This window comes from Mauremys mutica, chromosome 10 (assembly GCF_020497125.1).
Source record: "Mauremys mutica isolate MM-2020 ecotype Southern chromosome 10, ASM2049712v1, whole genome shotgun sequence".
NCBI lineage: Eukaryota > Metazoa > Chordata > Testudines > Geoemydidae > Mauremys > Mauremys mutica.
In genome coordinates this window covers 58,760,194-58,783,093 of record NC_059081.1, presented here as the reverse complement: position 1 = coordinate 58,783,093, position 22,900 = coordinate 58,760,194, and the positions used below count along the sequence as shown (strand labels likewise).

The 22,900-nt window shown below is 43.2% G+C and overlaps 1 protein-coding gene across 3 annotated transcripts in view; it reads left to right on the top strand.

Moving 5' to 3' along the window:
- Positions 1–21,636, top strand: part of ICA1L (islet cell autoantigen 1 like) — a 62,298-nt gene extending 40,662 nt beyond the window's left edge. For all 3 annotated transcript variants that reach the window (XM_045032561.1, XM_045032562.1, XM_045032563.1), the window contains 6 exons: positions 171–269; positions 1,000–1,085; positions 2,048–2,097; positions 16,983–17,237; positions 18,399–18,497; positions 19,373–21,636. In XM_045032561.1, the coding sequence (XP_044888496.1) occupies positions 171–269; positions 1,000–1,085; positions 2,048–2,097; positions 16,983–17,237; positions 18,399–18,497; positions 19,373–19,488 (705 nt within the window). In that variant the 3' untranslated portion in view covers positions 19,489–21,636. The remainder of the gene's footprint in view (positions 1–170; positions 270–999; positions 1,086–2,047; positions 2,098–16,982; positions 17,238–18,398; positions 18,498–19,372) is intronic.
- The last annotated feature ends 1,264 nt before the right edge of the window (positions 21,637–22,900 follow it).

Below are 22,900 nucleotides of genomic sequence, written 5' to 3'. Positions count from 1 at the left end.
CTTGAAACATCCCTTACATATCATTCTTACTGAAATGGGAGATTCAGGATTGGGAAGAACTCCTAATTTGTTTAGAATTTGCTTATGTCAAAGGAGACAGGGAAATAATGATATAAATAGCTGTTAGAGGTAAGTCTGTGTAATATCTCCTTTGACTTTGCCCTTCTCAGATAACCCTTTTGCACTTCTGCAAGAAGACAGCAGGACTGATGTCCAAAATCCATGAGGAGTTCATAGGTGTCCACCCATATCACTCTGTTGCACTTGAGGTGAAGTTTTCATGTTATTTCTGTAAAATACAAGGTTCTTGAAATGAAAACTTTTTTTTTTTGGAGAAGTAAATTTCAAATTCGAATAACCATTGTAATTTATTTGTCTAGAATTAAACTACTGACAAGTCTGGCACAAACAAGTCCATTCCCCATTCTCATTTCGCAAGTCTATCAAATGGATAAATAAGTTGTTCATTTATCGGATTTTTATTTAAAATAAAACAAAACCAAAAAATCCTATGGTCACACTTTATATTAAAAGTTCCATTTATAAAAATAGAATATATAAGGGGCTAATAAATAAGTGATATTTTAATAAATAGTTAATTGTTAGAGTATTATAGAGACCAACAGATCGCTTATTACTATCCATGACTTACAACTCCATCTAATGATGTGCTCATAATCATCTATAACACATACTACTCATGTCTGGAACATGCCTAAAATATCTATTAATCTTTATATAAATCATTTATAAATGGAATCTTTATATAAAGTATGACCAAAATTTTAGTGCATCTGTGATATTACAGTGTAATTACAGTCACAGTATCAAAAAGTGTAAGCAGAATTTCTTAATTACAAAAAATGGTTGTTACAACCAGGTAATTGAGAGAAAAGTTACTGCTACATAGATTACCGTGTTCAAATCATTAGACTGGAGATGTGAATTTGTAGATATCATCAGTTCCCTCTCTTAAAATATATTTTCTCCACTTCTCAGCAACCACAGGAGCCTTCCCTAAACAATCCCACTGAAGAACATAAAGAGAAGATAGAGAAAGACACCATCAGTACAAACCTTGATAAGTAAGCAGGAAGAAAAATGATGTGAGATTGTAGAAGATTAAAAGCAACACGTTGAACATGTTTGGTGTGGGTATTAGGAAGAGGGTCTCTGCTTCCTAGTATTCATAAATAATAATATATAAACTTACTTTCTTCTCCAACATGCATTTTAAAACCCTTTTCATTCTTTTTCCACTTTGGCATTTTCTTGATTTTTTTATTTCTGTTTTTTCCCCCCTCCACCAAAAACAACATCTCATCTTGTTAGGTTAAAATAATTGTTTGTAGTCAGTGTTCTTAGCCAGATTAGACCTTCTTTGATGATAACTTGTTTATTAATTTATATATGTTAAACAAAAAATGTTACACAACTTTGCCAAAGTTTGCAAAGTTACACAATTGTTTATAAGAAATATGTCAATCTGTAACGTTTTAGAACCTATTGCAATCTTAATAAAAACAAAACAGATATAGTAAATAGATATTAGCTTATATGAGTTACTCTATATATCTGTCAATACCATTTTCTCACTTCATTGTCTTGATCAGTTTCCATTACCTTAAGTTCACCAAGCACAGAGAAGTTAATTTAAAAAGTAAAAATACAAAATGAACACAGGCCAGGATGGTCTGAAAAGGACTGCCTAATGTTAGACTTCTAAATCAATAGTTAGGCATTTAATAAATGATGTAGTTTATAGAAGTGCTGAACACTTATTGGGAATTAAGGGAGTTCAGCCTTTTCAAGATCTGGCTTTAGCCCTGTAAATTTTGAGACAAGGGGCCAGATTTTCCTCTCTCTCATACCAGCGTAAAGCCAGAGCTACCTCATTGAAATTCTTAGAGTTACCTAAATGTAAAACCAACATTAGCAAGAGGAAAAGTAAGCCTTAATTCTTTCTTTAGCATTGAGCCAGTAACATTTCAACACATCTTGCATTTTAGTGCTCAGTCTGACCAATTCTCTTTGGTTTTTGAATCAGGTTAATTTTGTTGGATGATGAAACTTCTATCAATTTGGAAAGTGAAGCAGGTAAGATATTAAATACACATATATTTTGGATTTCAGGTAATTTGATTGGGTGACACAAGTAATGAACTCACTCCCACTTCATGCCTATAAAACCATTAGCTTGCCACACACCAATGTATAGTTTATAGTCCTGATCTTACATGCTATATCTTTAAACCCAAACACACAGACTATATGCCTGTACAACCTTAATTCAGCGTCCTTGTGTATATACATTATGATACTATTGTTTCCACAGGGCTGAAGTCTCATTCGGTACATATGATGGACTGTGCTCTAGGGATGAGTTCCCTAGGTTTATAAAAAAGCAATGCAAAAACCAGATATTCCATTATATGAAGTGCAATCATAGCAACATCCAGAGGGGTCATCTGCAGGATTAGAACCTTTTGATCCACAGCACAGACCTCTGCTGCTTGAACTATCCAATAGCAGTAGTAGATTGGTTCACGTAGAGGATGACAGTCACTAGAAGGGGAATGAGACACAAACTTTGACAGGGCGGTTCACAGGTATTTGCTAACAGCAGAGGAATATTGAGATTTGGGAATCTTTGGTTCTATTCCTCAACCATTCTGGATTTGAAGGGGAGTATGTCTAGTGGTCACAGATCCTTCTGTCTATTTCATTCCAAGCCTGACTCCTGCCACATCACCTCCAGCCTGAGCTTTTCTCACTCTTATCTCTTCCCTGGCTCCTCATTCCAGTTCCAGTCTCTGCCAGCCAACCCCAGGCTTCCCCAGACTCTCAATCCCAGTCTCCCCCAACTCCTTGTTCAATCTTAGGCTCCAAGTCCCCCCTGCCCTCCTTCCCCACAATGTCTCCCAGTCTCCTTGCCCACCTTTCCTAGTCTCTCTCTCCTCTCCACCCACACTGGCTCCCAGTCTCCTTAACTACCCAATCCTAGCTTCTCCATCAGTTCCCTGTTCCAGTTTCCCCATTTAGGTTTCTAAGTCCAGCTCTTGTCCCCTCTGTAGTCGACTCAGCAGCTTCCTCCTCCACATTGTCTGGTGAGGATTGAGAGCACAGGTAAGGCAATCATCCTGCTCTCAGTTCCTGTGCCCAATGCTACAACAGCAATTTCAGAGAAAGTCCTGCTCAGTCCTTTTAGTGCTGGGCTAGAGACTGCTCAGTGGAGATGGAATCTTCTGAGCATTTAGCTGCCAAATTCTAACAAGTTTCTATTGAGCAAATGCAAACAAATTTTTCAAAGGCTCATAGTTTGGCTAAATTTGTGTATTTTTTTCATACAAACAGCAAAAGGCAGATCTTTGATCCCAGGGGGACCCCAGCCCATTTTCAAGCCCTTATTTGAAAGCATGTAGGCACTCCAGCTTCTGAACAAAACAGCTTTTTAAACAACAACAACATAGGCAAAACAATGTATTTTTCCCTAATCATTCTTGGGAAAGGCTGAACTATTTTTGCTGAAACTTTCCCAAAACACTCAGCCTGAGGCAGACATCCAACATGCCAAACTTTGGCAAAGTTATAAGCAACTGAAAACAGTTAACTGTTAATTTATGCACCCCCCATAATTGTTTTTGTTTTTTACATAAATGTAAGGTGCTTCTTAAAAAGAGATGGCCACTCTATTCCAAAGGGTGAAATCCACCTTGATCTGTGTGTGGGGGGGGGAGAGAATTGGGCAGGGGTGGGCAAACTACAGTCCGGGGGCCACACCCAGCCCTACAGATGTTTTAATCTGGCCCACAGGGGAGCGGGGTCCGGGACTTGCCGCGCTGTGGAGCACCAACCGAGGAATGGGGTCGGGGGCCTGCCCCACTCTGTGCAGCTCCTGGAAGCAGCAGCATATCCCCCTTTGGCACCTACATGTAGGGGCAGCCGGGGGCTCTGCACACTGCTCCTGCCTCAAGCGCCACCCCTGCAGCTCCTATTGGCTGGGAACAGCAGCCAATGGGAGCTGCAAGGGCGGTGCCTGCGGACAGGGCAGCGCACAGAGATGCCTGGCCATGTCTCCGCATAGGAGCCGGAGGAGGGATATGCTGCTGCTTATGGGAGCTGCTTGAGATAAGAGCCACCTGGAGCCTGCCCTCCTGACCCAGCCCTGACCCCCTCCCAACCTCCAAACCCCTCAGTCTCAACCCGGAGCATCCTCCTGCACCCCCAACCCCTCATCTCCAGCCCCACCCCAGAGCCTGCATGCCCAGCCGGAGCCCTCACCCCCTATCATACCACAACGCTCAATGTCGTGAGCATTCATGGCCCGCCATACAATTTCCATACCCAGGTATGGTCCTCAGGCCAAAAAAGTTTGCCCATCTCTGGAATAGAGGAACAATCTCAAGCCCTATGTATTACATAGGTCTCTGAGTAGATCTATTGGGGAAGGCAGTGGACAGAGAGGATACACAGGGAGGACTTGGCACCCTCTGGAGGAGGGTCAGTGCTGGCCCCAAGTGGGCTTGTGCAAAAGTGGTGGTGGTTGGGCTGGAGGAGGGACTTCTGTATCTGTGACAAGGCAGATCTAGTGACCAAAAATTCCTGTTGAGGAATCTGTGGAGGAATTGGCCCCTATTGCCAATAAATTCTTTATGCCACTATGCATTATGCTGATTATATTTACCATCTTTTAAAAGATATTTTTAGAAAACATGCAGTTTTAAAATGTTTATTGATGCTCTTCCATATCACTCTGCCTGGTTGCCTTAATTATCATGTACAGATCCGAGGGTGGAGAAGAGTTAATACTATTATATTTTTTAATTCTTGCAAGTTATAGAAAGCTATTTTAGCTAAATCAGGATGTTATGAATTTAAGGTCCAGTATCATGCCTTGCTGTGGTTATGGATGAATGTTGTATATCGCTGGTCATCTTCTCAGTGGTATAACTCATGTAGTTCTAGCTATGGAAGCTCATAATTTCAGACCTTAAAACTTTCATGTTTCTTCTTTGAGTACTATCTCTGTGGGTGCTCCACTGTAGGTGTGTCTGCGTCCCACCACTGCTGATCGGAAAACTTTGGGAGCAATGTCCATTCAGCCCGTGCATGCGCTGCCCCTCATGCTCTGCCATGAGGCTAACCAACGCTGTGCAGGCGAACGCTCCTCAATTCCTTCTCAACTGCCCCTGGTTAGAGATGGAGCTTTAGCTGTCCATTAGCTCATTATTAACCTCTTTAGAATTATTAATCTTTAGCTACCTTTTGAAGCTTCTTTTTCTTTCTTACTTAGATTATCTTTTATTTGGCCATTGCTTTAAAAAACAAACAAACAAAAAAAGGACTTTGTTTTTTCTTCAACCCCCTGTCTGGGGACCCTCTGGGACAGGGTATATCTGGCTCCCCAGTCTTCAAGAAGTGTCTGTGTTGCAAGGAATCTATCCCAGTGACCGATGGACGGTCTCAATGCGTCCACAGCCTGGGAGAGAAACATCCCACAGAAGTGTGGTTCATGCCAGCAACTGAAGCTGAGATCCAGAAAGATCAGAGAACTGAGGCTCAAACTCTAACTCATGGAGGCAGCCCTTTAACCATCCGAGCTTCACCAAGACCCCGGATGGCGGGAAAACTCACTGCAACCCTCTACATCTAAGAGAGGTGAGCCCAAGGTGATGTCTACGAGCCACTCATGTAAGGCCTCTGGGAAATGGGCTGTGAGTGCCCATAGTAAGCCTCGATTGAGCCAGAAACAATCTCTGGCTCAATCAGTATCACAGGTACCGACGGCACTGAAACTTTCTAAATCCGGTACCCGGGGCTTTCACAGTACTGTCCTAATTGAGCATATGGGGTTGCTGAAGGAACCAATAGGCACAGGCAAGGAACCACTGATACCGTCTGGGTGTGAGAAACATAGAAAATCTGCCTCAGGGAAGGCACTGCCAATACTGACATTAACATCAGTACTGCTTATGGCACGCCGGGCACCAACAGACCATACTACCAAGCCCACATCACTGACGCCTTCGGTATAGACATCTCAGCACTGACAACACTGGTACAGACACCTTTGGTGCCGCAAAATTTCTGGTATGTGCAGGGCCGGCTCCAGGCCCTAGCACGCCAAGCACGTGCTTGGGGTGGCATGCCGTGGGGGGCGCTCTGCCTGTCGCCGGTGGACCTCCTGCTCCACCGGAGCCGCGGGACCAGCGGACCCTCCACAGGCATGTCTGCGGGAGGTCCACCGGAGCCGCGGGACCGGCGACTGCCAGAGCACCCCCCACAGCGTGCCGCCGTGCTTGGGGCGGCGAAATTGCTAGAGCCGCCCCTGGGTATGTGATGGACTTTTCAATGTCTGACACACCGGATTCACATCTGCTCAGAACTGGGGCCACAGTACCACGTTTACCCAGAGCTCTTGACTTGCTGGTGACCTCTTGTCCTGCACTACCCTTTTCATCCTCCAAGTCAGAAAATGAGCAAGAGGACGTGGTCTCCCACTCTTCTCACCCTCCATATGGTGCCCAATTCCACCATGGACCACAACCACCTGATCCACCTTATCCACAGCCTCCCTGGTTTGGGGAGCCAGGGTACCAACCACCGGTCCCCTTCCCACCCTCACAGTGGCCCTACTAGGATTCCTGGCAGTCTCAAAAACAGCATGTCTTCCATAACTCTAGTGTGGCCTACCAGCAACCAAGAAGACATCCTCCTTCAGCTGTCGCTGTGAGGGCATCTGAACCCTCTGAACAGATGAGGGAGGAACAAGAGGCTGAAGTTGAGGAAGAAGTTAACCCTCAGGCTAATTTCTCATCGTCATCTGCAGACGAGATGGTGATGCCCCCTCCGCCATTGATGGCAGATGACTCTAAACTATTTCAGGAACTGGCATAGCAGGTGGCAGAGGCACTACAGATTCCACTATTGGAGGTGACCAAGTCGCACCACAAACTAGTGGACATTTTACATTCTTCTGCCTTGTTCAGAATAGCCCTACCTATTAATGAGGCTCTTTTGGACTCTGCCAAAATCATGGCAGACTCCTGTATCAGTCCCTCCAACATGTAAGTGGGCCAACAAAAAATATTATGTGCTGGCAAAAGATAGTGAGTTCCTCTTCTCACACCTCCCAATTCGATCATAGTGGACACGATTAACTCAAAGGGCCACCCCGTACAACTGGGATTGGAAGCGCCTTGATCTTTTTGGCAGGAAAACACACTCCTCAGCCACCCTTCAATTCCACATTACAAACTATCAAGCCCTAATGGCGAAATATGATTACCAGAACTATTCAAACTCAATTCCTTTATTGAGCAGCTCCCAGATTCACACAAGGAATAATTCAAGGCCATTACCAATGAAGGCCAACTGGTGGCAAAGACATCACTCCACTCTGCAGTCAATGCAGCCATGGGTGGTGGGTGAACTGCTGGCTTGGGGAGGATAGCCCCCCAACCCCGCCCCTTCTGCCTGAGTCCCCATCCCTTCTGCACCCACCATAGTCCAGCCCCCACTGTGGCCGCAGGCCCTTGCCCCAGGCTAGTGCCCCCCAGCACCCTCCAGCCCCAGAGCGCCAGTGAGCCAAGCAGCACAGCCCCAGCCCCAGCAGCCCCAGAGAGCCGGGCAGTGCGGCCCCAGCCTCCCCAGGCTATGCTGCCTGCCCCAACCCCCGGCCAGCTCCCCTGCCCCTGAAGGCACCCCCTGGCTGAGCTTCCAGCCTCAGCGCTGGGCAGGTAGCACGGCTGGAGCAACCCCGGCCCTAGCAACAGGCGGGTGGTGCAGCCAGAGCGCCCCTGGCCCCAGAGACGGGCAGGTGGCATGACCCCAGCACTGGGAGGATGGGTGGCATGGCACGGCACGGCCCCCAGCCTGCCTGCCCCAGAGAACAGTAGGCAGGTTGGGGCCTGGAGGTGGAGCATGGGGCGGGGGACGTCAGACTGTTTGGGAAGGCAACGCCTTCCTGTACCTATGATACCCGCTGCCCATGAATGCAGCTGACATGGTGGCATGTTCCGTCTTTATTGCCGTCATGATGAGATGACCCTCTTGTTTGCACCTATCTGGCTTCCCAAAAAAGGTTCAAACAACTGAGGAGGACCTTCCTTTTGAAGGTACAAAACTGTTTGCCAAAAAGGAGTAACACTTCCCTCTATATCTTAAAAGACTTCAGGGCTACTCTTTGATCCCTTGGGATCTACACACTTGAGTAGAAAAGAAAGTCCTCAGCCATCATTCAAACCCTGCTCATTGCAATATTCATCTCAAAGGTCATATGAAGCTCCAGAGGAAGAAGTCCAGGTTCCCCAGGCAGAAACCATCAGAATCTCAATCTACTTCCTCTCAACCTTCCACCTCAAAGCGACGGTTTTGACGGGTTGGCTGACGTGCCCACAGAACACTCTCCTCAACACCACCTGATGCTGGAAAACCTCACCCATTCCTTTGGATGCCATCTCACCCCTTTCCGCAGCACCTGGGAATGGATAACCTCCAACCAATGGATGTTGAATGAAGTACCCATCTCAAATAATCTCCGTTTCACCCCTCCCCCCCCCACACCCTACCAACACCCTTCCCCATCCCTCTTCAGGGACCCTTCTCACAAGAGCCTGCTACAACAGGAGAGAAACCATCTCCTCAGCACAGGAGCCATAAAGCCAGTGCCCACACACCTAAGAGGAAAAGGCTTCTATTTTCATTACTTCCTGATACTGAAGAAAAAGGGAGGTTGGAGGCTCATACTAGACCTCAAGGCGCTCAACAAATTTGTCAAGGCTCAGAAGTTCAAGATGGTCACATTAGCAACAATTATTCCAGCGTTAGAAAAAGGAGACTGGTTCTTGGCCCTCAACCTTCAAGATGCGTATTTTTACATTTCAATCATACCAAGTCACAGATGATTTACACTAGGCCAAGAGCACTCCCTTTTTAGCCTGTCTTCAGCCCACAGAGTATTCTCCAAGGTCTTCTTGGTAGTGGCAGCCCATTTACACTCCAAGGGCATCATGATTTATCCTTACCTGGAGAATTGTCTCCTCAGGACACATTTCTTTTTCGAAGCCCAACCAATCATCCATACCTCACTGGATCTATTCCAGAATCTGGGCCTACAAATCAATGCACAAAAACTCAACATTAATCCCAGTACAGAGGTTAGAATTCTTAAGAACAGACCTTGACTCCATCTGAGCAAGGGCACTCCTCCCACATCACAGATTCCTCAGCCTCTCCACGCTTTTAGAAACAGTGTAATCCAGCCCCCAAATTTCAGCCAGACACTGCCTCCAGCTTCTGGGGCATCTGACCATGGACACATTGGTTATAGCTCATGCCTCCAAGCATAGTTCGGTTTACAGACGGAACAGAGACAACATAAACAAGCTACTATCGATGCCCACCAAGATCAAACAATCCTTGAATTTGTGGAAAGACCCAATAAATGTCTGCACAGGAATCCTGTTTGTTCAGCCTGCCCCTGACTACTAATGCATCCTTCATAGGATTTGGCTCACATCTCAACAATCTCACAGTGCAGGGCAAATGGTCTCCATCTGAGACATGCCTTCACATCAACCTGCTCAAACTCAATAGTCAGGGAATGTGTGCGCTCACTTCATCCGGCTGATCAGAGGCATGCACACAAAAGTCATGACGGATCACACGGCCTGCATGTATTACATAAAGAAACAAGGAGGGGGTAGGTGACCCTCCCTGTGCATGGAAGCACAAAAGCTATGGAACTGGTGCATTTCCCACAATATCAGCGGCCTACCTACTGGGAGTGCACAACATGACAGCAGACAGTCTCAGTCACAAATTCCCACACGACCATGAATGGGGACAATGGGAGACACAGACAATAGACCTCTTTGCCACTTACCAAAACAAGAAATGTCCACAGTACTCCTTCAGAGTGGGGATTGGACAACACTCCCTGGGGGACTCTCTCCTCCTCTTATGAGGCAAGGGCCTTCTTTACACCTTTCCCCCATTCCCTCTATTACTGAAAGTCCTCTTGAAAATAAAAAGCAAACATCATAATTGACCGCTCCTAGCTGTCCCAGACAGACATGGTATCCTTGCCTGTCACAACTAGTGCTATGTCCACCGATGACTTTACTTACAGGTAGTAAGGTACTCCGTTTTCTCCGACACGACTACTAAGAGGTTTCTCAAAGGCATAGCGAACCTCTTTCCTCAACCCAGACTTCCTACCCCACAATGGGATCTCAACCTAGTACTAAAAGGACTGACCAGACCACAGTTTGAACCTATGGTCATTTGTCCTTTAACTCACCTCTCCATGAAGACAGTGTTCCTGATCACCATCACCTTGACAAGAAGGATAAGGGAAATAGGGGCTCGGATGGTGTACACCCCTTTATAGTGTTCTTCATGCTTAGACTGCATCCAAAGTTCACTCCCAAGATGACTTCCGCACTTCACATGAACCAACTCATTCACCTTCCAACCTTTTATCCCAAACCTCACAGGATACTAGGGAAACCATCCTCCATATGCTTGACATGAGGAGAGCCTTGGCCTTCTATTTGGACAAGGCAAGAGTTTTTAGAAAATCTCAGAGAGTCTTCCTCTCCATTGCAGATAGGCACAGTGATTTCAGCTCAAGGACTCTCCAAATGGGTCTTGAACTGTATCAAACTCTGTTACCAGATTTGCAGTGTAACACCCTCATCTTCAATACTTTCACACTCTACGAGATCGGTCACCTCATCCATTGCCTTCTCCAAAGGTATCCCTATATCATAAATCTGCAGAGCAGCTACCTGAGCATCTGCACATACCTTTACAGAGCACTATGCCATCCTGGGGACTCTGCTGCAAATGCCAGATTTGGTGCCACAGTGCTATTATCTGTAACAGACTCAACTCAGAAGCCCCAGCCTCCAGTGAGGGGTACTGCTTGGGAGTCACTTACAGTGGAGCACCCATAGGGACACTACTCAAAGAAGAAGAGGAAGTTACTCACCTGGTTCAGTAACAATGGTTCTTCAAGATGTGTGTCCCTAAGGGTGTTCCACAACCCACCCTCCTCTCCTCTGCTTTGGAGTTCTTGTCAATGACTCTGCAGTAGGAAAGGAACTGAGGAGGGTTCACATGCGCAGCAGAGCATGAGGGGGTGGCACATGCGCGGGCAGAATGGACACTGCTACCCAAGTTCTCTGATTAGCAGCTCAGGGATGCAGATACATCTACAGTGGAGAACCCATCAGGACACTCATCCCGAAGAACCATCATTACTGCATAAGGTGAGTAACTTCCTCATCCATGACTGACTATTTAGACTGGACCAAGGAAATTTGCAGTCCCTGTGTCTGATCCTCTTCTTACACTGCTGTAAATGATGAGTAACTCCATTAAAGTTGGTGGAGATACAGTGGAGTAGAACTGGTATAGAGAAGAATCTGGCTCTCAGTGTTTACCTGATCCATACTTGGGAAGAAAACTGAGAAAAAACTTTCTCTTCTTACTTTTAACAGCAGCTAACAGAAAGCTGCTCAGAGGATTGGAATGTTCGCAGTAGTCCCACTGGAGATGGATTAGAAGGAAATTGAGGCAGCCAGAAGTGCTAAACATATAGAATAAACTGTGTAATTATGGAATAAAAACTATGGTTGTAGATACAAAGGAATTTATTCTTTGGTTATTATAAACCACATATGCAGTATAAATCTCTATATAGAGCTCTTTCTAAAACTGTACTAGAAGGCCCTAAGCGATGGCTTCTGCAGATCAATCTAAATTGTTTCTATTAAATAGCTGCATAGATTACACATGGGTACTCCATCTTTAAAAATAAATCTCCCACTCTTACTGGAGGGGAAGCCACTACCTTTGCAAGCAACAAAAACAATGTTTTTCACTCCACTCATACATTTCCTGTTTTTTGTTTTGTTTTTTAAGTAAATATAAAGGTGCTTCTTAAAAGGGGGAGTACCATTCCAAAAGTGTGAAATCTGCCTTGGGTGTGTGCGCGTCTTCAGGGGGAGAATAGAGGAGCAATACCATGCCCCTTGTATTATGTAGGTCTCTGGGTAGAGCTGTTGGGGAAGGCCATGGATGGAGAGGATACATAGTAAGGACCTTGGAAAAATGGGCAAAACAACGTGTTTTTCCCTAATCTCATTCTTGGCAGGAGTTAAACTATTTTTGCTGAAATTTCCCCAAAATGCTCATGCTGAGGCAGACATGCAGCCTGGGAAATTTCCGCCTGAACAGTTAAAATTTGGCAAAGTTATAAGCAACTGAAAACAGTGTTACAATGGGAAGTGTTGAGCTACCTTAACCCACCATGATCATTGTTTTTTTGTTTGTTTTTTTAAATAAATGTAGGTGTTTCTTAAGAGGGGCACACTCTTTATTCCAAAGGGTGAAATCCACGTGGGGGGGGGGGAGAGGGGATAGAGGGAAAATATCTATAGTTGCTTAATATAAAAGACAAAAAACTGATGGGTACAGAAAATATTTGTATTATTTAAGAGGATATTGCAAACAGTGGAGACTAAAAATCAAATCAATCAATATCCTTTTTAAGGAACACTATGAAGATGTAAAGTTTGGGAGTTTTTTAGGTAGGATAACAATATCCTTCTCTACAGTGGACTATTCACTGTCTACATTTTATATATGAACTTAAAAAAAAAATAAACAGTGATTAACTGGATCCATTCTTTTGGGAATTTCATCTGTGCTGCTGCCTTTACTTTGCAGCTTTTCTGGGATAGTTCTCTTGACTTAGGCCTTTCCCCCTCCCCCCGGTTTTATTCCTGTGACAGAAGAAGAAAAAAAATTCAGATGAATGAGCTTTGTGAATCTAAGCTTTTTAGCCATGAGAAAGTTAAGAAATCTCAGTATATGGAGAAAGTTAACATCAAATTAAGCACTTTTTTAAAAAATTGATATTAGGACGTGTAATTTTTTAGAACACTTATTTTTAAGATCCTTTTACAGAATGATCAGCTCTTTGTGCTGGCCTGGTAGGATCAGTCATAGTAAAAAAAAAAAAAAGTCCGAGATTTAAAAAAAATAGTTAAAAGCGCAGCATCAGGAGGTCCTCAATTAGAAATACGTATACAAGCTTACATCCCACCCTAGATGGCTTAGTAAAAACACAACCATATTATACTGAAACAAACATTAAATGTGAATGTACATGTGAATTGATAGGATTTTTGCCAAGCAGTATATGAGCCCAAGAGTAGCAAGTAAAGGAAAATATACAGTAGAATCTAAGAGTTACAAATTGACCAGTCAACCACATACTTCATTTTGAACCAGAAGTATGCAATGAGGCAGCAGCAGAGACCAAAAAACAAAACAAAAACAAAAGATAAAACAGTGCAGTACTGTGTTAAATATAAACTACTAAAAAAATAAAGGGAAAGTTAAAAAAAAATATTTGACAAGGTAAGGAAACTTTCTGTGCTTATTTCATATAAATTGAGATGGTAAAAAGCAGCATTTTTCTTCTATATAATAAAGTTTCAAAGTTATATTAAGTCAATGTTCAGTTGTAAACTTTTGAAAAGCCAACCATAATGTTTTGTTCAGAACTACGAACAACCTCCATTCCCGAGGTGTTCATAACTCTGAGGTTCTACTGTAGCAGCAAGTCTGATAATCTCTAGACTGCATTTAATGAAGCTGTTTTACAAGGCCCAGCCCTACTGTCTCTCAGGCATTGTCTACACATGAAATAGCCCCAATTTAGCTGTGTCTGTAGCTGCACCAGTGAGCTGACTCCTAAGTGTAGGCAAGGGCAATCCAGCCTTAGGATGGATTGAGCTAATCATGGTTTATATGGCCCCTGATTAGCACAATGGGTATAAACTCAAGCTTGCCCTTCTATGCACATAAGGGTGAACACCCCTGTATCTACACAGTTTGTTGAATCAGGGCAATTCCTGGGTATAGAAAAAGACCTAATAAGTTCCTGCTTTTTCAGCCAAATAAAGACCCACTTGGTTCACTTCAAAGCTTCTCAAGAGAGACAGACAATTAAGGCAACTAAGTAGTCACAGGGAGAAAAGTAAAGTTCTGTCATGGATTAGAAACTAATGTGATGGAGCAAGGCCGGATGGCTACAGGAAAGTACTGAGGAACAGGTATGTTAGCCCCAGGCTAAGCAAATCCCTAGTACCATGGGAACCAAAATGGCAGTTGCTTCAGGATAATCAAGGCACCTGGGGCCAATTAAGAACTCTCTAGAAGGCACCGGAGAGAGCTACATTGATTGGAGCACCTGCAGCCAATCAGGGCAGGCTAATCAGGGCACCTGGTATAAAAAGGGGAGCTCACTCCAGTCAAGTAGGAGGAGCCAGAGGAAGGAAGTGTGAATGAGGAGCTGGGAGTCAGAGACACAAGGAACTAAGAGGGTGTACTACTGGAGGATTGAGGAAACACCATACAATCAAGCTGTATCAGACACCAGGAGGATCCTATGGTGAGGATAAAGAAGGTATTTGAAGGAGGTTATGGGGAAGTAGCCCAGGGAGCTGTAGCAGTCAATCAGCGGTTACAAGTAGCACTTTAGAGACTGCTACAATTCACAAGGCCCTGGGCTGGAACCCGGAGTAGAGGGCGGGCCCGGGTTCCCCCCAAGCCTTGCTACTCCTAATCAGCCATAGGAGGAGTTGATCCAGACTGTGGGTTTCATCCAAGAGGAAGACCACTGAGGGGAGGAAATCCGCCAATAAGCGCAGGACCTTCTAGAGGAGAGGAGGAATGTTGCCACACTAAGAAATGGTAAATTCTCAACATGAAAGTAGGTTAATAGTGGGATAACTCCAAGGAGCCATACTGGGATGAATAGTGTTGAATATATTTATTTATAATCTGGAAAAGGGAATAGACATGAAGGTCAACAATTGCAGATGACAATTATTTAGGTTAGTCAAAACAAGGAAGGACTCAGGAATTTTAGAGGGATCCAATAAAGTCAGTCAACTGGGCAACACTGTGGCATAAAAACTGAGCATAGATAAGTACAAGAGAATGCACAGTGGAAAATGGCCAGACCAAATTTCAAAGTTCTTCCACACACAAATGACCCTTTTTGATACAGGGGGGAAAAAAATCTCATTTTGGAAAAGAGGGCTTGGATATTTACTCTAAAGCCAACGCTCATTAAGTCTCTTCCTAAAATCCCTCAATTCCTCAGGCTACTTATTCAAACAAGGTTTATAATACAAAATAAACACCCATGTTCTGCAACAATCCTTTGGGGAGTCCAAAGTACTGGTCTCCTACCAGCAACAACCTTCCTAGGAGACTACCTGCCTTTGATGTGCTTTTGAGAACTAGGTGTAGTTGTTTTGCCTCCTTTCCTTGACTGCCCTTTCCTCTGGATCCTATATTTCTACCTCCCAGAGAAGTATTGCCTCCTTTCATTAGGGAAGCTGGGATGTGGTATAACATGACCACAGAGCTCCCCCTCCCCCTGCCTTTTGGGTGCTGAAAAGTCTATAATACCCTCACAGCATCTGTATTAGTCTCACACATTGCTGGATTATAAATTAATTGTAGTTGTTCAGGAAGAGATCTGTACTCACTTTGGACTGCTCAATGAAAATCGCTCATTGACCAGTTGTGAAAAATGCAGAAGGATATTAGGATGTATTAAAAAGGAGAGAAAATACATACAATAACAGTATACTATTTTCAGTAAGTCAATAGCACATCATCACCTTGAATACCCTGTTCAGTTCTGGGTATACATGTGGTGTTATTTTAAAGACAAGGTGTCACCATGCCTCAGTGGGTCATAGCGGAGGATGCCAGATTCAGGACAAACTGTTGAGAAATAGGGCAGACTTACCCCAGACTGGTGGTTATTATTCAACCATAAGCTATACCATGACAGTAGCAAAAGTAAACTTCTGGCTCACCACACTGCTTAACCAGAAGTAAAAAATGCCGTCACCTTAGGCATTTCACCACCCAGACACTAGACTTAATTATGAGTGGTTATTGAAAATCAGTTTAATCAAACAAAAGGTTCTTCTGATCCCAAGAAATCAGCCACAAAATCAGGTTAGTATATAACTCAGACCTTACCCAATAATCACGCTGCTGGCTATCCTTTAGTAACTAAAATCTAATGGTTTATTTATAAGAGAAAAGAAAGAGATTTACAATGGTTAAGGAAATCACATGCATGCAAGTGATTGCACAGTTCTTATATCATGTTTGAAGCAATGATGGAATAAACTGCTAGTTTGCAGAAGTCTCTCTGGAAATTATCCAAACAGCTTGGGGGTCATCAGTCCTTGTTTAGAGCTGCCTTGTTAGAAGTCCTGTCCAAAGAAGTGAAGCAGGAAATGAAGACAAAATGGAGATGTTTCCAAGGTCTTTATACCCTTTCCCATGTCGATGAAATTTTACTGTCCCAAACAGAGCCCACAGCACAGTTTGTGGAAAAGTACAGGCACAAGATGGAGTCCAGGATCACATGCCATTACATGGCTTTGACTCACAGGAGCAGCCATTGCTCACTTGGAGACTAAGGCATCCACAGGAAAGCCATATATACACTAGCACTTATGTTGGCAAAATTTGTCACTCAGGGGTGTGAAAAAACCCACCCCCTTGAGTGACATAAGTTTAGGCAACATAAGCGCTCGTGTACACAGTGCTATATCGGCAGAAGAGTGTGTCCCACCAACATAGCTACCAGCTCTTGTGACCCACTAACGTCAGTAAAACCACATGCAGATGTGAGGGTCTGTCTTATCTTGTCTTCTGTGCAATATGAAGTCACATTTTCGGCCAAATCCTGCTTTCAGTAACAGAAGTATAAGTCAGAGTGAACTTATGGGTACACCTTTGTAACAGAGCAAAATATGACCCTTCATTTTATATTAAAGTTAGCAGGAATTTAGTAATCATAAGGACCACAGTCTGTGCTATTATTTTCTCAAAAAAATGCTCTTCCAACATTTTCTTTCTTCCTTCAGTTTCCAGCAATCTGCTAGTAGATTATTTGGAAGGAGAAGATTTTGAGGAAGAGCTGTCATTCCTGGATAACATACTGAGTCCCTGTTCAAGTGCTGGAGAGATCATCCAGGAATGTCAAAACGTGCTTGGGAGTCCTCATACCAGTCTCCTTTCACATAATCCTGCTACAGAGTCAGAACCTCTGCCTAGTTCATCTGGATTCCTACCTTCACAGCTCCTTGACCTTGGCCTTCATGCTGCTGGAAGCTTCAGTAGTAAGCATCTGAATTACTCAAACTATAGATATCTTTTTTATGTTTGTACAAAAGGCCAGGTGCTGCTTCCATTTGACAATAATGGCAAAACTTCATAGAAGGATTAGGTGCAAATGTATTAGGGACTAAAAAGAACTGTCTTGCAGTAATGATATTGCAGTAGAGGTTGGGCAAGTACTGCAGTGATGAAGCTCAGAATATTAACTAATCCAGCCAGGAAATCTGTAAATTATCCCCCCTTTCCAATAACAAAGTTTTGCTTCTTTCCATTACCTTCTGGCAATGTATAGACATAACCAAAATCTATTGATTCAGATTTGGAAACACGTAGCTCTGCAATTTATTAAATTAGGTTTTGATCTTCCAACCTTTTGTGAGTAGCCCTCATGTCAATGGGACCACTTGCATGAATAAGGATTATTTATGTGGGTAAGACTTGCACAAATCCTGAATTTGTCATGTATACAATAGTGCTTTTGAATCCACAAAGTATGAGCAAAATCTGCTAACTTAATAGCACATGTTGAGGAAAATCTCCACAGTCCTTATTTTTGGTGACCACACTATCTATAAAATACACACTGTTTAGACATTTTAAATATTTATATTTTTTGGCTTTTATTTTTAAGCCCTTTATAATATAGTAAAGTCAGATACAGACTTTGAACTGAACTGCTGAGTCTGAGTTACCCTAGAATTTCCAATTTCTTCAAGAACATTCAAAGAAAGTGTTGGGGCAAATTGTGTTTCCAGTTACGCAAGCCTAAATCCAGATTACCTTCAGTTTTTCTTGGTTTACACTTGCGTAACCCAGAACAGAAATAGCAGGATTTTATATACTTTGTGAATATTAAGTATCACACTGTAGCATGTTTGCAACTGTGGGACATCCAGAACTATCCTAAAGAGTGTGTGTGTGTGTGGGGGGGGGGGCGATTACTGTTGATACATTAAACATTTTGTAGGTGGATAATATTTCCTTAGGCTATCCAAAGCAAAAAGTCTGAATCCTACCAGCATTAGTGCAAGTTCATAGTTAATTGCATTTACCACAAAATAATCAGTGTTCTACGTGGGATCTATGTGTTTCACTCAGATGATGATTTACAATATCTTCGGTATGTGGTTGTTGCTCGGTAATCCATTACTTTTTCCTCTAAGGTTGGACATCTCAGTCAGAATCCGTGCTGTCTCTTACGCACTCACTGCCTGGTAACCAGCCATTCCCTTCACACAGCACTCCAAAGATATCACCAACGTGTAAGTTATTTCTGTATCTTTGCAGCAGCGAGGTTTCTTCATAAGCAGTGTTTCATACCTAACATTTTTGGCTTACTATTCCAAACAGAATACTTTGCTGGTGAGAGACAAGATAACTCTGAAAGTAGTGATATGTTTGTCCACATCTCTTAGCATTGAGCAGTTAGAATAGAAACAGGGAAATTACTTTAGCACATGGATCTGTGAATACTATCCTTCTGTATTTTATTTCAAGGTTGGATGCTAGTATCTTCCAGCAAAGACTGTAGCATCATATCAATACCAGCTCATATATATTAGCACGAGTAACTACTGTAAACACTTACAAAATGAGATTGGAATTTGGGGGTCTGACTTGTAAAACAGATACTGTACCCTTATGGTCGTTTTCAATAGTGTACTGGGTACATGAACCAGTGTCTTGCTGTCAGCAGATGTAAAGTCCAAAGTAACTTGGAGAGTTGAGAGTTTCTACCGCAACTGCAGTGCATGTGCTGGTGTATAACAAACACTTCTCAATTTCATGTGTCTGCATGTTTTGCTTGGTCTAGAGAATTCACATGCTGTAGACAGTGAAGATTTAAACCATTTTACAGTGCATTTATTTAAAATTATCTTGCATGCACCCTGTGGAATAGTAGATAAGTTATTAGCTTATCTTCATTCTTAATAAACTGTTCTGAAGTGCTAATGGAGTTAATAAATTAGTCCAGTAGCTATGGTTTTTGATTAAAGAGAACACATAGCAATTATCCAATTCATTTTACTAAATAAATGTGATAAGGCCAACTTAAATATTTTATTACTTAAAAGGTCTGGTTGAGTCAAAGAGCAGTTCAACAAAGAATGTAATTTTATTTGCTTTTTTTTTCTAGCTATGGAGAGCAGTAATCAAGATATGTCAGCCTGGTTCAGTTTGTTTGCAGACTTGGATCCCCTTTCAAATCCAGATGCCATTGGGCGCTCAGACGATGATCTCCTCAATGCTTGACTACAGTTACCCAATGGACAAGCTCTTACTATGTCTTACTACAGCGGCCTTAAATATAGAACCTTACTTCCTCTTGCTTTTCTAGAGAGGATTTCAGATTCTAGCCCAGAAACACAACATTGAAACTGTAATCATAATGTCAGTCAGTAAAGTCCCAAACTATAGAAAAAGCATTAAGGGTGGTGTTGAGAGCAATTGAGGAAAGTCACTTTATCTTTGATGCCTTGGTTTTATGGTTATTTTCAATGTTATATGAAAATACGGCAAGCTGTTTAGGATCAACACTGAAAAGGCTCAGTTTCATCAAGACAAAATTACAAGACAAACAAAGCTATATCAAACTAGTTACTTTCCTGCATGCCCCTTTCCCCCAAAAAAGAGTTACCTTATGTCAATGTGAAAATGTTAATTTCCAGAAAATACTTCAGGACAGATAGTACCTTGGCTCTTTTACAGGACCCTCATTAACCTTCAAGACAATTGCACATCTTCAGCCAGACCCTCTAATCTGGCCAATTTGTGCATGAGGCAGGACTAATGGGGAGGGAGCAGAGGTGGTTTTACATTGTCTTTGTGACTTCCTGATCCTGGGGGAAGGCATGAGCACGTGTGGCTCCCAGCACAACTTTGAACAGCCTCAGGGCTATTGTAAATTGCACTAAACTGCCTGTGCTTCCAAGGGCCAGAGTACAGGAGTACACTAGTCACATCCACTTTTCCCTTTCAGCTAGGCCAGGAAAGGCATAGAGCCAGTACATTAGCTGTGAGACAGCTGAGGTGGAGGATCTCTAGGTACCTGGTTAAACTGGCTTTACAGACACTTTGCCATGACAGAGCAGCACAGAAGGCCTGTATCATGGGCAGGACACAGCCTATTCATTCAATTAACCTTAGACAAGAAAGCACAGGCCAAATTCTGCCTTTGTTTGCAACTGCAGGTACTTTAGAGGGGCTGCAGAGATGGTAATCACAACTGAAGTTGGCTTACAGTAAATGCCATTAGAGTAGCAGTTATTCTAACAAGGAGCCATTTTATTCATCAGTTACAGAAGCTGTAAAACTATAAACCAGATAGAGCAGCAGCAGAATTACCCAGCTTTCTCCTCTGTAGAGACAGACATTTTCTTTTCATTGTATTGTTAATTAGATTAAGTATTTTGTTAAAAAGGGAACAAGTAGAGCTTACCTGTACGTTTTGAGCCTTTGGTGAGTGGGAGAGATTTAACACCTCATTACATGATCACTTGCAGCATGTTGGACAACTCACTCCCCCACATATACGGTAACTTTTTCTAATTTTTTTATTTTGAATTACAAGTTAAATCTTGTTGGGCAAGTTTGTATCTTTTTACCTTCATGCTTCAGGTTGCTGGGAGCTGTTTACTGTGATCCAACAAGATTCTTAAAGAGGAATATTAATGGATTTGCAGAATTATGGTATGATGTAAATCTCATTGTAATTAGGTGAGTGGATGATTTGTGATTCAGGTTCATGAGTGTACCTGCCCCATCCCAGTTTGGCGGTGGTAGGTCATAACTAAAGCCAGGCACCTGGTGTGGGGTCGGATTATCTCCAGTCAGATGAAGATAATTAAGACATAATCCTCAAGTCCTCCGAGACTCTCTGCAAGCCACAATGGAGGCCATAGTTTTCTTCTCACTGCAAGACAAGGGATTCCTGGTACCTCTGTGACTGATACCCCCCAAATTCTAGCAAATCATGCTACTCTCAGCTCTGGATCACAAAGACACAGCAATGAGGTTGCTGCAGGGGAAGAAACCTCTCTACAAGCCCATTTAGACACTCACTGCTGCAGCATGGAAATCTACACTGTACTGCTAAACAGAAATGTCATTCGGACATAAAATGTGAAGAAAAGTGAAACCAAAAATTGGTCACATGTTGTTTGAAAATGAACACTGATATGTAGGAATTAATGAGATTCCATGTTAGTGCTTAGCAGGATAAGCAGAAACTTTAGACTGGAGCACCATTTTGCTTCCAGCAGTTAGTTTTCAGGCTAATATTGAAATACTTCATATAAGCAACTACACCAAGAGGGATGCAAGAAAGTGTTATTCATTACTGATGTGCTACTGTATCAAAACAAATCCAAGAGTCTTTGATCTTGGTTAGGGCTGGGGACTTTTTCTGATGCACGTGCTTTTGCTGCATACCAAGGCCTTATCTACACTAAAGGGAAAAGTCGATCTAAGCTACACAATTTGAGTTACGTGAATAGCGTAACTCAAATCATCATAGCTTAGATCTACTTATCGCAGGGTTCACACTAAGCGGCATTGATGGGAGATGCTCTCCCGTCAACTCCCCTTACTCTTCTCAGTCAGGTGGAGTACAGAAGTTGATGGGAGAGCAATTGGCGGTCGATTTAGTGGGTCTTCATGAGACCCGCTAAATCAACTGCTGATGCATCGATCGCCACAGCATTGATCCTCCAGTAAGTGTGAACAAGTGCTTAGAGACAAGAATTTACATACCCCTGTATGCAAAAGAGTTTTGTGTTAACACTGTTAGGGGCCTGCCTAGTTCTTACTACACATTGCATTGGGGAAGGTCTAGAATAGTTCTACATAGACTCGTAGACTTAAAGGTCAGAAGGGACCATTATGATCTCCTAGTCTGACCTCCTGCACAATGCAGGCCACAATCTCACCCACCCACTCCTGTAACAAACCCCTAACCTATGCCTGAGCTATTGAAGTCCTCAACTTGTGGTTTAAAGACTTCAAGGTGCAGAGAATCCTCCAGCAAATGACCCCTGCCCCCACGCTGCAGAGGGAAGGCGAAACCCCCCGCCCCCAGGGCTTCTGCCAATCAGCCCAGGAGGAAAATTCCTTCCTGACCCCAAATATGGCAATCAGCTAAACCCTGAGCATGTGGGCAAGACTCACCAGCCAGACACCCAGGAAAGAATTCTCTGTAGTAACTCAGATCCCATCATATCTAACATCCCATCACAGGCCATTTGGCATATTTACCGCTAATAGTCAAAGATCAATTAATTGCCAAAATTAGGCTATCCCATCATACCATCCCTTCCATAAACTTATCAAGCTTAGTATTAAAGCCAGATATGGTTTTGCCTCCATTGCTCCCCTTGGAAGGCTATTCCAGAACTTCGCTCCTCTGATGGTTAGAAACCTTCATCTAATTTCAAGTCTAAACTTCCTGATGGCCAGTTTATATATGATCAAGTTAGATCTGGTGACTACCTTTCTTCTATTCAAAATCTTCAAGGGATTTGGGGGCAGCAGGGAGAAGGGAAGGCAAGTAGCATCCCAGTGGTAAACTCTTTGAAGTGCTGGTACGCTGCTTGGAGAACACAAGCAAGGCGATACTGGGAAATGGGCGAAGTCTGAGCCCAGGGTTGATAGCTGGGAGTAGCAGGTT